The sequence below is a fragment of the Aquarana catesbeiana genome, linkage group LG08 (genome assembly GCF_042186555.1).
Source record: "Aquarana catesbeiana isolate 2022-GZ linkage group LG08, ASM4218655v1, whole genome shotgun sequence".
Taxonomy (NCBI): domain Eukaryota; kingdom Metazoa; phylum Chordata; class Amphibia; order Anura; family Ranidae; genus Aquarana; species Aquarana catesbeiana.
The window spans coordinates 9081846-9095057 of record NC_133331.1 but is presented as its reverse complement, the minus strand read 5'-3'; the positions used below and the strand labels follow the sequence as shown (position 1 = coordinate 9095057).

General features: G+C 47.8%; 1 protein-coding gene across 1 annotated transcript in view; it reads right to left on the bottom strand.

The window, feature by feature from the left end:
* The window catches only part of LOC141105572 (uncharacterized), a 66212-nt gene that overhangs the window by 34502 nt on the left and 18498 nt on the right, over positions 1-13212 (bottom strand). The window contains exons 6-7 of the mRNA XM_073595481.1: positions 11809-11946; positions 9358-9429 (exon numbers count right to left, since the gene is read on the bottom strand). Coding sequence (XP_073451582.1) covers positions 9358-9429; positions 11809-11946 — 210 coding nt within the window. The remainder of the gene's footprint in view (positions 1-9357; positions 9430-11808; positions 11947-13212) is intronic.

Genomic DNA, 13212 nt, shown 5'->3' with positions numbered 1-13212 from the left:
GCTACTTGAAGAAAATTACAGGTGTTCTATCCCAGCTTAGTGCAGCTACAGGCCATTAGTATGTCTGGAAGGCCAAGAAGGAGAGGCAGACAGTCACAAGCCAATAAGAGAGGGCAAGCAGGCTCTGTGTCTAGTGCTGGTCGTGGAGACGGTGCATCCTCATCAGCACGTGGCCATGGGACACGCTTGGCCTTTTTTTCGGCAGCTGGCCATGTTGAGCCGCAACATGCGGAAGACTTGGTCGAGTGGATGACCAAGCCGTCCTCATCCTCCTCATCCTCTCTCACCCATGCCCAGGGTGCTTTGTCTGGCAAAGCAGCGGCCTCTTCCCTCAGCTCAATGTCATCAGTGACTCCTTCCCTAGCTCCACCATGTCCTCATGAGGATTCCCTCGAACTGTTTGACCACAGTGTTGGGTACATGCTCCAGGAGGATGCCCAGCGTTTGGAAGGCTCTGATGACGATACTGAGCTCGATGAAGGCAGTAACATGAGCGCGGACAGAGGGGGTGCCCAAGAAGGACAGCAATCTGGCAGTCATGCTCCCCCTGCTGCAGCATACTGCCAGGTTTGCTCCAGTGATGAGGAGGGAGGGGATGATGAGGTCACTGACTCAACGTGGGTGCCTGATAGGAGAGAGGAGGAGGAGGAGGAGGAGGAGGAGGAGGCGGCAGCACATCACCAACGAGGCAGGATGCCCTCCAGGGGCCAGCCTAAGGGCAGCACATTGACTGCATCACACCCCAAAGCTCCACATGTGCAGGGCGCTGCAGTCTCTGCGCGTTATTCAAAAAGTTCTTTGGTGTGGGCCTTTTTTGAGACGAGTGCATCAGATCGCACCGCTGCTATTTGCAACATATGTCTCAAGCGTATCTCGCGTGGCCAAAATATCTCCCGCTTGGGTACCACATGCTTGACCAGACATATGTTGACCTGCCATGCAGTTCGTTGGCAAGCGTATCTAAAAGACCCACACCAAAGAACAAAGAGGATCTCTCCTTGCTCCTCATCAGCTGAGATTTCCAACCCCACTAGACCTTCAGTCCTCTCTGAGACCTGCAGTGAGAGGAATGAAGGTGTAGAATTAGGTGTGTCACAGCCAAGTACTTGTGGGCAATCTGCTTTTGGTACACCGACGTCAGATTGTACCAGGCAAATTTCCCTGCCCCAGCTGCTGCACCGCCGAAAGAAGTTTGCTCCCAGCCATCCACATGCCCAGCGGTTGAATGCTAGCTTGGCAAAATTGCTAGCACTTCAACTGCTGCCTTTTCAGTTGGTAGACTCTGCCCCCTTCCGTGAGTTTGTGGAATGTGCGGTTCCTCAGTGGCAGGTACCCAAACGCCACTTTTTCTCACGGAAGGCGATTCCGGCTCTCTACCGGCATGTGGAAGGCAATGTCCATGCCTCGCTGGACAGGGCGGTCAGCGGTAAGGTGCATATTACCGCTGACTCATGGTCCAGCAGGCATGGACAGGGACGTTACCTAAGTTTCACGGCGCATTGGGTGACTCTGCTGGCAGCTGGGAAGGATGCAGGACAAGGTGCAGTAGTGTTGGAGGTTGTTCCGCCACCACGCCTCCAAAATGCTGATTGTGACACACCTCTCTCCTCCACCCCCTCCTCTTCTTCTTCCTCCATGGCCTCTTCCTCGGAACCAGCGGTGCTCCGTAGGCGTTCAAGGGGCTACGCAAGTACGCAGGCCAAAAGATGCCATGCGGTGCTTGAGCTGGTGTGCTTGGGGGACAGGAGCCACACTGGGGCAGAGGTTCTGTCAGCTCTGCAGGGGCAGGTTCAGAGGTGGTTGACGCCACGCCAACTTAAGGCAGGAATGGTGGTTTGCGACAATGGCACCAACCTCCTCTCTGCCCTCCGACAGGGACAAATGACCCATGTGCCCTGTTTGGCTCACGTCCTTAACTTGGTGGTGCAGCGGTTCTTGGGCAGGTACCCGGGCTTACAGGATGTCCTGAGGCAGGCCAGGAAAGTCTGTGTGCATTTCCGCCGGTCATATAATGCCAGTGCTCGGCTGACGGACCTCCAAAAGGAGTTTAACCTGCCCAAGAACCGCCTAATCTGTGACATGCCCACCAGGTGGAACTCAACGTTGGCCATGCTGCAGCGGCTGCACACGCAGCAGAGGGCCATAAATGAGTACCTGTGCGACTATGGCACCAGGACAGGGTCAGGGGAGCTTGGTTTTTTTTCCCCACGCCAGTGGGCCATGATCAGGGATGCATGCACTGTCCTGTCACCATTCGAGGAGGCCACGAGGATGGTGAGCAGTGACAGTGCATGCATCAGTGACACTGTCCCCCTTGTCCACCTGTTGGAGCACACGCTGCGTGGAATAATGGACAGGGCACTTGAGGCAGAACAGAGGCAGGAAGAGGAGGACTTCCTTAGCTCTCAAGGCCCCCTTTATCCAGACAGTGTTCCTGCGTGCCCGCCGATCACACAGGAAGAGGACGAGGAGGAAGAGGAGGAGGAGGAAGATTGTGTCAGTATGGAGGTGGAGCCTGGCACTCAGCATCAGCAGCAGTCTTTAAGGGATCAGTCCCAAGAAACACATGGACTTGTACGTGGCTGGGAGGAGGTGGCTGCGGACCATGTCGTTCTTAGTCACCCAGAGGACTCCGGACCGAATGCCTCAGCAAACCTACGCTGCATGGCCTCCCTGATCCTGCAAAGCCTGCGTAAGGATCCTCGTATTCGTGGTATCAAGGAGAAGGACCAATACTGGCTGGCAACCCTCCTTGATCCACGTTACAAGGGTAAGGTTGCGGACCTTATCTTGCCATCGCAGAGGGAGCAGAGGATGAAACATCTTCGGGAGGCCTTGCAGAAAGGTCTGTGCAACGCGTTCCCAGAGACTGGGAGGTTACAAACTCCTGTTTCTGGACAACGTGTTGCTGAGGCTTCGGTCAGTCAAAGAAGGAGCGGTGGAGAAGGTGGCCGTCTGACCGATGCGTTCAGACAATTTTTTGGTCCGCAGCCCCAAGGTATGATCGGTTCCAGCAACCATCGCCAGCGTCTGTTTTACATGGTGCAGGAATACCTAGGGGCAAGATCAGACTTGGACACCTTTCCCACCGAAAATCCTCTGGGTTACTGGGTCTTGAGGATGGATCACTGGCCAGAGCTTGCACAGTATGCAATTGAGCTACTGGCCTGTCCTGCATCCAGCGTTCTTTCGGAACGCACATTCAGTGCTGCTGGAGGCGTGGTAACCGATCACAGGGTGCGTCTGTCCACCGACTCGGTCGATCGGCTGACCTTCATAAAAATGAATGAGTCTTGGATCACCACCAGCTACCAAGCACCTGATGCTGATGTAACCGAATAATTTTTTTTGAAATCTCAGATCCCTTCAAAGACTGCCTATGCTGATGCTGAGTGACTATCCCTGAGTAATTATCCTCTTCCTCCTCAATCATCACGCTGATAGCTTGTAAGAACATTTTTGGTTCTGGGCGCCACCACCAGTGCCTAAGGCACAATTTTTCAGCCCCTGTTTAACAGGGGCGTGTAATTACAATTTTTGATGTAATACTTTGCAGCAGGGCTCGTTCCTGCATTCCAACTAGAGTGTCTGTGAGGGGTTGCAGTGTTGTGGCACCAGCACCAGTGCCTAGGGCCCAATTTTTCTGCCCCTGTCTAACAGGGGCGTGCAATTACAATTTTTGATGCAATACTTTGCAGCAGGGCTCGTTCCTGCGTTCCAACTAGAGTGTCTGTGAGGGGTTGCAGTGTTGTGGCACCAGCACCAGTGCCTAAGGCCCAATTTTTCTGCCCCTGTCTAACAGGGGCGTGTAATTACAATTTTTGATGCAATACTTTGCAGCAGGGCTCGTTCCTGCGTTCCAACTAGAGTGTCTGTGAGGGGTTGCAGTGTTGTGGCACCAGCACCAGTGCCTAAGGCCCAATTTTTCTGCCCCTGTCTAACAGGGGCGTGTAATTACAATTTTTGAAGCAATAATTTGCAGCAGGGCTCGTTCCTGCGTTCCAACTAGAGTGTCTGTGAGGGGTTGCAGTGTTGTGGCACCAGCACCAGTGCCTAAGGCCTAATTTTTCAGCTCCTGTTCAACAGGGGCATGTAATTACAATTCTTGATCTAATATTTCACAGCAGGGCCCTGTGAGGGCTTACAGTGTTGTGGCCACAGCAACACCTAAGGCCCAAATTTCTGCTGAGTATATAGGGCAGGACCCTACTTTCAAACATCTAACTTACAAACGACTCCTACTTGCAAACGGAAGGAGACAACAGGAAGTGAGATGAAATCTACCCCTAGGAAGGGAAATTCTCTCCTGTAAGAGTTAATATGGGAAAACAAGTTCTCCTTTCCACTGATGCTTTCCAATCCTTGTTCCACAAAAAAACCCAAATTTTCAAAAAACATTTTTCATTGGGACAAAAAAGTGAGGTGAAATCTTCTGAAGAGGAGGAAAGACAGCAAAACAAATGTCACAGGGGTGATAACCCTTCCCTATGTTTTCCAAAAAGCTTAGAAAAGATTTTTTGGCTGGAGCTAAACACGTTAAAAATGTTCAAAATTACAAACAGATTCTACTTAACAACAAACCTACAGTCCCTGTCTTGTTTGCACCGCCTGTATACTGCTGTTCAGAGTATATAGGGCCTGGTGGCCCCACACCTTTCCTTATTTTAATTTGGGTGCGGGGTTCCCCTTAATATCCATACAAGACCCAAAGGGACTGGTAATGGACTGGGGGGTACCCATGCCGTTTGTCTCACTGATTTTCATCCATATTGCCATGACCCGACATGACATTAAACCCGCAAGCAGTTTTAAATGAGATTTTTTCCTTTAAAAATGACATTTGGTGCAGGGACTGTTCTAAACATGGGAAACACGCGTCACTTTACAGGCATACTATAGACACCCCCCAGGTACGATATTTAAAGGAATATTTCACTTTTTTTTTTTTACTTTAAGCATCATTAAAATCACTGCTCCCGAAAAAACGGCCGTTTTTAAAAGTTTTTTTTGCATTGATACATGTCCCCTGGGGTAGGACCCGGGTCCCCAAACCCTTTTTAGGACAATACCATGCAAATTAGCCTTTAAAATGAGCACTTTTGATTTCGAACGTTCGAGTCCCATAGACGTCAATGGGGTTCTAACGTTCGTGCGAACTTTCGGTCCGTTCGCGGGTTCTGGTGCGAACCGAACCGGGGGGTGTTCGGCTCATCCCTAATTAGCACTGATCACTGTATTCATTTCACTGATGATGTCAGTGGCACTTAGTCAGTTCACCCCAGCATCAGTTAGTGTCAGATTCACAGCCAGTGTTGCCCAGTCCCGTTTTAAGTCGCTGATCACCGCCATTAGTAGTATAAAAAATTTAAAAAATCCAGTATACTATATACCGTATCCCATAGTTTGTAGGCATAACTTTCAAGCAAACCAATCAAGAAAAAAAAATGGCCTGGTTATTAAGGGGGTAAAACCTTCCGGAGCTGAAATGGTTGAGAAAGCTGCAATCCACCTAAGCTGGACAGTACCAGACTTGATACGATGTGGAACAATGGACCTCCCCAATATATCTCAGAGGCCTATCATCAACCACATACAGATCCTGAGGACATCAGCTGGGTAATTCTGACCCGCTCACACATCCAATCAGCCCCCTTGTCCATAGAATATATAAAAGGAACGACATTCCCATAGAGGTCAGTTGTTGCACCACCACATCATATGGAAATCAAAAAAAGAGTGCCGACAGCAGGATACCTACAGGCAGGGCTTTTCTTCAGCGGGGACGTTGGGGATATAATGCCAAGGGGGGTGCTGGGGTGTGCTGGAGGGTCTATTCATGTTGGCTGCTATGGGGAACCTATTGATGCCCGGGGGGATTTTTTTGTTGCTGAGGTCATCAGTTGTTGATGGGAAAGATCTACAGTTGAGGGAGGGCTGCTGCAGATGCTGGCTGCTGGGAGATCTATTGTTGCTGGAGGGGGGTCTATTGATGCTGGGGTAGATCTATAACATTGTTGCTGAGGGTATTTTCTTGAGAGGGTCTATTTTAGATGGGAGTGATCTATTGTTGGTGATGGATCTATTGTTGCTGCGGTGGATCTTTTGCTGCTAGGGGGTTATTGTTGATGGGGGATCTATTGTTGTTGGGGAGTGGAGTCATTATTGCTGGGAGGGATCTGTTGTTGCTGGGGAGATCTGTTGTTGCTGGGGAGGGGGTTATTGTTGATGGGGGATCTACTGTTGTTGGGTATGGGAGTCATTATTGCTGGTGGGGGGGGGGGGATCTACTGCATTGTTGTATTGGGTACTTTCTTGTGGGTGTCTATTGTTGCTGGGAAAGATCTATTGTTGCTGGGAAGATCCATTGTTGCTGGGGGGTCTATTGTTGCTGGGGAATCTATTGTTGTTGGGAGGGGGGTCTATTGATGCTGGGGTAGATCTATAACATTGTTGCTGAGGGTATTTTCTTGAGAGGGTCTATTTTAGATGGGAGTGATCTATTGTTGGTGATGGATCTATTGTTGCTGTGGTGGATCTTTTGTTGCTAGGGGAGTTATTGTTGATGGGGGATCTATTGTTGTTGGGGAGTGGAGTCATTGTTGCTGGGAGTGATCTATTGTTGCTGGGGAGATCTGTTGTTGCTGGGGAGGGGGTAATTGTTGATGGGGGAATCTACTGTTGTTGGGTATGGGAGTCATTATTGCTGGGGGGGGGGGATCTACTGCATTGTTGTATTGGGTACTTTCTTGTGGGTGTCTATTGTTGCTGGGAAAGATCTATTTTTGCTGGGGAGATCCATTGTTGCTGGGGGATCTATTGTTGCTGGGGGATCTATTGTTGTTGGGGGGGTAATTGTTGCTGGGGTGGATCTACAGTATTGTTGTGGTGTGTATTTTCTTGTGAAGGGTCTGTTTTTGCTGAGAGAGGTCTATTGTTGCTGGGATGGATCTATTGTTGCTGGGGGGATCTATTGTCGCTGAGGGATCTATTGTTGCTGGGGGATCTATTGTTATTATTGGGGGTGGGAGTCATTGTATCTGGGGTCCATCTACAGTTTTGTTGCAGAGGGTATTTTCTTGTAGGGGTGTATTTTTGCTGGGAGAGGTTAATTGTTGCTAGGAGGGATTTCTTGTTGCTGAGGGGATCTATTGATGTTGGGGGGGGTCTATTGTTGCTGGGGGGTTGTTGCTGTGGTGGATCTACAGTTCTGTGGTGGGGAGTGCTTTCTAGTGGGGGTCTATTTTTGCTTGAAGAAGTCTATTGTTGTTGGGAGGGATCTATTGTGGCTGGGAGGGATCTATTGATGGCGGGGGATCTATTGTTGCTGGGGTGGATCTACAGTATTGTTGCAGAGGGTATTTTCTTCTGGGGGGTCTATTTTTGCTGGGAGAGGTCTATTGTCGCTAGGAGGGTTCTATTGTTGCTGGGAGATCTATTGTTGCTAGGGGGAGAGGGTTATTGCTGTTGCTGGTGGATCTATTATTGTTGGGTGGAGGGGGTCATTGTTGCTGGGGTGGATCTACAGTATTGTTGCGGGGGGTATTTTCTTGGGGGGGGCTACTTTTGCTGGGAGAGGTCTATTGTTTTTGGGAGGGATCTATTATTCCTGAGGAGTCTATTGTTGCTGGGGTGGATCTACAGTATTGTTGCAATGGGTACTTTCTTGTAGGGGTCTATTTGTGCTGGGAAAGGTCTATTATCGCTGGGCAGGATCTATTATTGCCGGGGAAGATCTACTGTTGCTGGAGTGATCCATTGTAGTTGTGGGGGGGGGTGTCTATTGTTGCTGGGGCATCTATTGTTGTTAGGAGGGTCATTGTTGCTGGGCTGGATCTACAGTATTGTTGCGGAGGGTATTTTCTTGTGGGGGGAGGGTCTATTTTTGCTGCAAGAGGTTTATTGTTGCTAGGAGGGATCTCTTGTTGCTGAGGGGTATCTATTGATGTTGGGGGGGGGTCTATTGTTGCTAGGGGGTTGTTGCTGTGGTGGCTCTACAGTATTGTTGTGGGGAGTGCTTTCTTGTGGGGGTCTATTTTTGCTTGGAGAAGTCTGTTGTTGTTGGGAGGGATCTATTGTTGCTGGGAGGGATCTATTGATGGCGGGGGATCTATTGTTGCTGGGGTGGATCTACAGTATTGTTGCAGAGGGTATTTTCTTGTGGGGGGGTCTATTGTTGCTAGGAGATCTATTGTTGCTAGGGTGCGAGGGTTATTGCTGTTGCTGGGGAATCTATTATTGTTGGGTGGAGGGGGTCATTGTTGCTGGGGTGGATCTAAAGTATTTTTGCTGGGGGGTATTTTCTTGTGGGGGGGGCTACTTTTGCTGGGAGAGGTCTATTGTTGTTGGGAGGGATCTATTGTTCCTGAGGGGTCTATTGTTGCTGGGGTGGATCTATAGTATTGTTGCAATGGGTACTTTCTTGTAGGGGTCTATTTGTGCTGGGAAAGGTCTGTTATCGCTGGGAGGGATCTATTGTTGCAGAGAAAGATCTACAGTTGCTGGGGAGATCCATTGTAGTTGTGGGGGGGGGGGTCTATTGTTGCTGGTGCATCTATTGTTGTTAGGGGGGTCATTGTTGCTGGGCTGGATCTACAATATTGTTGCAGAGGGTATTTTCTTGTGGGGGGAAGGGAGGATCTATTGTTGCTGGGAGGGATCAATTGTTGGGGGGGGGGGGGGTCATTGTATCTGGGGCGCACCTACAGTATTGTTGTAGAGGGTATTTTCTTGTGGTGGGGGGGGGGTGTATTTTTACTGGGATGGGTCTATTGTTGCTAGGAGAGATCTATTACTGTTGGGGAGGGTTCTATTGTTGCTGGGGGGTTGTTGCTGCTGTGAATCTACGGTATTGTTGTGGGGGGGGGGGGTACTTACTTTTGGGGGGTCTATTTTTGCTGGGAGAGGTCCATAATTGCTGGGATGGATCTATTGTTGCTGGGGGAAGGGATCTATTGTTTCTGGGGGATCTATTGTTGCTGGGGGAAGGGATCTATTGTTGCTGGGGGATCTATTGTTGCTGGGGGAAGGGATCTATTGTTGCTGGGGGAAGGGATCTATTGTTGCTGGGGGATCTATTGTTGCTGGCTGCAGAGGACCTATTTTACTGCTTTTCATTAGCAAATTCCAAACAAACTACTTAGTATCAAAAAATAATACTTGGCTCTGTATTCTTTAAAAGGGGCGGAGACAAGGAGGGACTGGGGGCGTACCTGAAAGTTCCCTCCAGCAGGTGGCGCCAACGAGTTTTAGTATGATAATTATAAATATATTAAATTCTGTAAAAAAAAAAAAAAAGAAAAGAAAGAAAAAAAAGAAGGTTCGTGAAATTCATTAATAGTCCCACCAATGACTACATACCTTGGAAAAATCACCAATCAGGTCGTCTTCTTCATTACCGGCAGCGTTAAAGGTTGGACTGACGTCACCCATCTACAGGCAGAAGATATGGGATGTGATATGATACATTGCGCACCATTAAAAGAGAATGGATACATTGTACAGAAGATTTTCATTGCAGACATCATATGTTAAGTGCTAATTAGAAATTAATAGGAATAATTTGATTGGTTGCTACGGGCAACGCATAAGGCCCTTTCTGATTCTGAATATAAGTATTAAAAAGGTCTAAATAGTGAATTAAGAAAACGAGAAGAATTTCAATAAAGAGAAATTAAAAAAAAAGAAAACGAGAAGAAGCCCAGAGTTTGTAATAGGGGGGCTTTGTGATTTTTTTTTTTTTTTTTTTGCGGCTGCCTCCCCCACAACTTTAAACATGCTATAGTAGACCTAAAACAACATTTTCACTCTATAAGATAAAACTGTATACAACATTACCAATTATATACATAAATATAAAGAAACCTGTATAGGAAATCAAATATTAAATCATCATCATCATCATGGTGCCATACAGCCCAGAATTCTGTTCGCAGCCATCGTGAGTCTAACTGACGTCAAAGTGACAGTTGGCAGCTACAGAGGGATTATGGGACAGGAATCCGGTACAGGATCTCCGCATCATACAAAAAAAAATGTGTCTGCAAGCTGCATAATCTACTGTCCTCGACTTTGAGGACAGCTTTTCTCCACCTTTTTACGGCAGAGGAACCCCCTGGGCTTACTTCCAGGTTATAGGGAACCCCCTGAAAAAATGTATTATTCAAGATCGGTGGTCAGTGGGAAGAATGTTCCTTACATTGGTGATCAGTGAGAAGAATGTCCCTTACATTGGTGATCAGTGAGAAGAATGTTCCTTACATTGGTGATCAGTGAGAAGAATGTCCCTTACATTGGTGATCAGTGAGAAGAATGTCCCTTACATTGGTGATCAGTGAGAAGAATGTTCCTTACATTGGTGATCAGTGAGAAGAATGTTCCTTACATTGGTGATCAGTGAGAAGAATGTTCCTTACATTGGTGATCAGTGGGAAGAATGTTCCTTACATTGGTGATCAGTGAGAAGAATGTTCCTTACATTGGTGATCAATGAGAAGAATGTTCCTTACATTGGTGATCAGTGGGAAGAATGCTCCTTACATTGGTGATCAGTGGGAAGAATGTTCCTTACATTGGTGATCAGTGAGAAGAATGTTCCTTACATTAGTGATCAGTGAGAAGAATGTCCTTACATTGGTGATCAGTGAGAAGAATGTTCCTTACATTGGTGATCAGTGAGAAGAATGTTCCTTACATTGGTGATCAGTGAGAAGAATGTTCCTTACATTGGTGATCAGTGGGAAGAATGTTCCTTACATTGGTGATCAGTGAGAAGAATGCTCCTTACATTGGTGATCAGTGAGAAGAATGTTCCTTACATTGGTGATCAGTGGGAAGAATGTCCCTTACATTGGTGATCAGTGAGAAGAATGTTCCTTACATTGGTGATCAGTGGGAAGAATGTTCCTTACATTGGTGATCAGTGAGAAGAATGTTCCTTACATTGGTGATCAGTGGGAAGAATGTTCCTTACATTGGTGATCGGTGGGAAGAATGTTCCTTACATTGGTGATCAGTGAGAAGAATGTTCCTTACATTGGTGATCAGTGAGAAGAATGTTCCTTACATTGGTGATCAGTGAGAAGAATGTTCCTTACATTGGTGATCAGTGAGAAGAATGTTCCTTATATTGGTGGTCAGTGGGAAGAATGCTCCTTACATTGTGGTGGTGGCCTCCTCTTGACAGCTTTTGAAGCAGGTTTGATATGTGTGAAGGCCTCCTCCTGACAGCCATTCAAGCTATTCTGATATGTGCAAAGACCTCGTCTTGACAGCCTTTGAAGCTGGTCTGATATGTGCGATGGCCTCCTCTTCACAGACTTTGAAGCTGGTTTGCTTTGTGTGCTTGTCATCTCCATCTAGTGGCCATAATACGGTATTTTCTTGAAATACCACAATTGGGAAAATACAGCGTTATGGCCACTGGATGGTGCTCACAATCAAAGGAAATTATTTTACATACACATATTATTTAAGACCGCTGTGCAAATGCTAAGATATTCATTTTTTATACAAAGACCCCTAGGTAGCTAGATCACGTAACACCATAATCACAGCAGATGTGTCATTCAAAAATTGGTAAACTAAAGCCAGTGACAAGCATTGAAATTGGAGGAAACCCCCATGCAACAGATGTGCTACAGGTCTCTGCAGAGTCCCAAAAACCTGCGGCACGCAAGCAACTGCCAATAAAACTGCCTCCTGGGATGTGTGACATGGACATCCCAGTAGGCAGCAGAAAGAGCGGGATATGAGGATAGGAACTCAGAGAAACCAACAGCCATCTGGGGAAGACTTTAGCATACACATTACATTATCTGAGGTGCCTTTTGTTGCGTCGCTCCTCTGTGCGATGGATCTTTCTTTGCTCTCCTCCGTTCTGTGACTTTGTTGTCTCACTGAGAGCTCCGGGCTGGTGAACAATTCTGAAAGCTTCATTCTGGATTTTTTCTTTAGAAGAAAAGAAAGTAATGATATATTATATTATCTTCATTCCAGGAATGTAATTAAAGAAGCAACCAGCAAAACCAATCAGCAAACGGTTAAATCCAGGGCTTTTTTTCAGCGGGAACGCGGGGGAACCTCCTGCACTGAATGTATGTGGAGTATATGTATATGCAAGGGGTGCTGGGGTGTGCTGGAGGATCTATTGATGCTTTCTGATGAGGGATCTATTGTCACTGGGGGTCTTATGTTGCTGGGAGGGATCTACTGTTGAGGGAAGGGTCTATTATTGCTGGCTAATGGTGGGTCTATTATTGCTGGCTGCTGGGACATCTTTTGTTGCTGGCGGGGGTCTGCCTCAACCTCTGCCTGGACCTCACTATTCTCTTATTTACTGCCTGCCTCCACCCCTTTATGGACCTGACTACTCTCTTATTTACTGCCTGCCTGGACCTGACTACTCTGTTATTTACTGCCTGCCTTCACCCCTTTATGGACCTGACTATTCTCTTATTTGCTGCCTGCCTCGACCCCTGCCTGGACCTGACTGCTCTCTTATATACTGCCTGCATTGATCCCTGCCTGGACCTGACTACTCTCTTATTTACTGCCTGCCTCGACCCCTGCCTGGACCTGACTACTCTTTTATTTACTGCCTGCCTCGACCCCTGCCTGGACCTGACTACTCTCCTATTTACTGCCTGCCTCAACCCTTGTCTAGACCCCACTAGGCTACTTTCTTATTTACTGCCTGCCTCGACCCCTTTATGGACCTGACTACTCTCTTATTTACTGCCTGCCTCCACCCCTGCCTGGACCTGACTACTCTCTTATTTACTGCCTGCCTCGACCCCTTTATGGACCTGACTACTCTCTTATTTATTGCCTGCCTCCACCCCTGCCTGCTCTCTTATATACTGCCTGCATTGATCCCTGCATGGACCTGACTACTCTTTTATATACTGCCTGCCTCCACCCCTGCCTGGACCTGACTACTCTCTTATTTACTGCCTGCCTCCTCCACCTCTTTATGGACCTGACTACTCTCTTATTTACTGCCTGCCTCGACCCCTGCCTGGACCTGACTACTCGCTTATTTACTGCCTGCCTCAAACCCTGCCTGGACCCCACTAGACTACTCTCTTATTTACTGCCTGCCTCCACCCCTGCCTGCACCTGACTGCTCTCTTATATACTGCCTGCATTGATCCTGCATGGACCTGATTACTCTCTTATTTACTGCTTGCCTCCACCCCTGCCTGGAACCCCTTC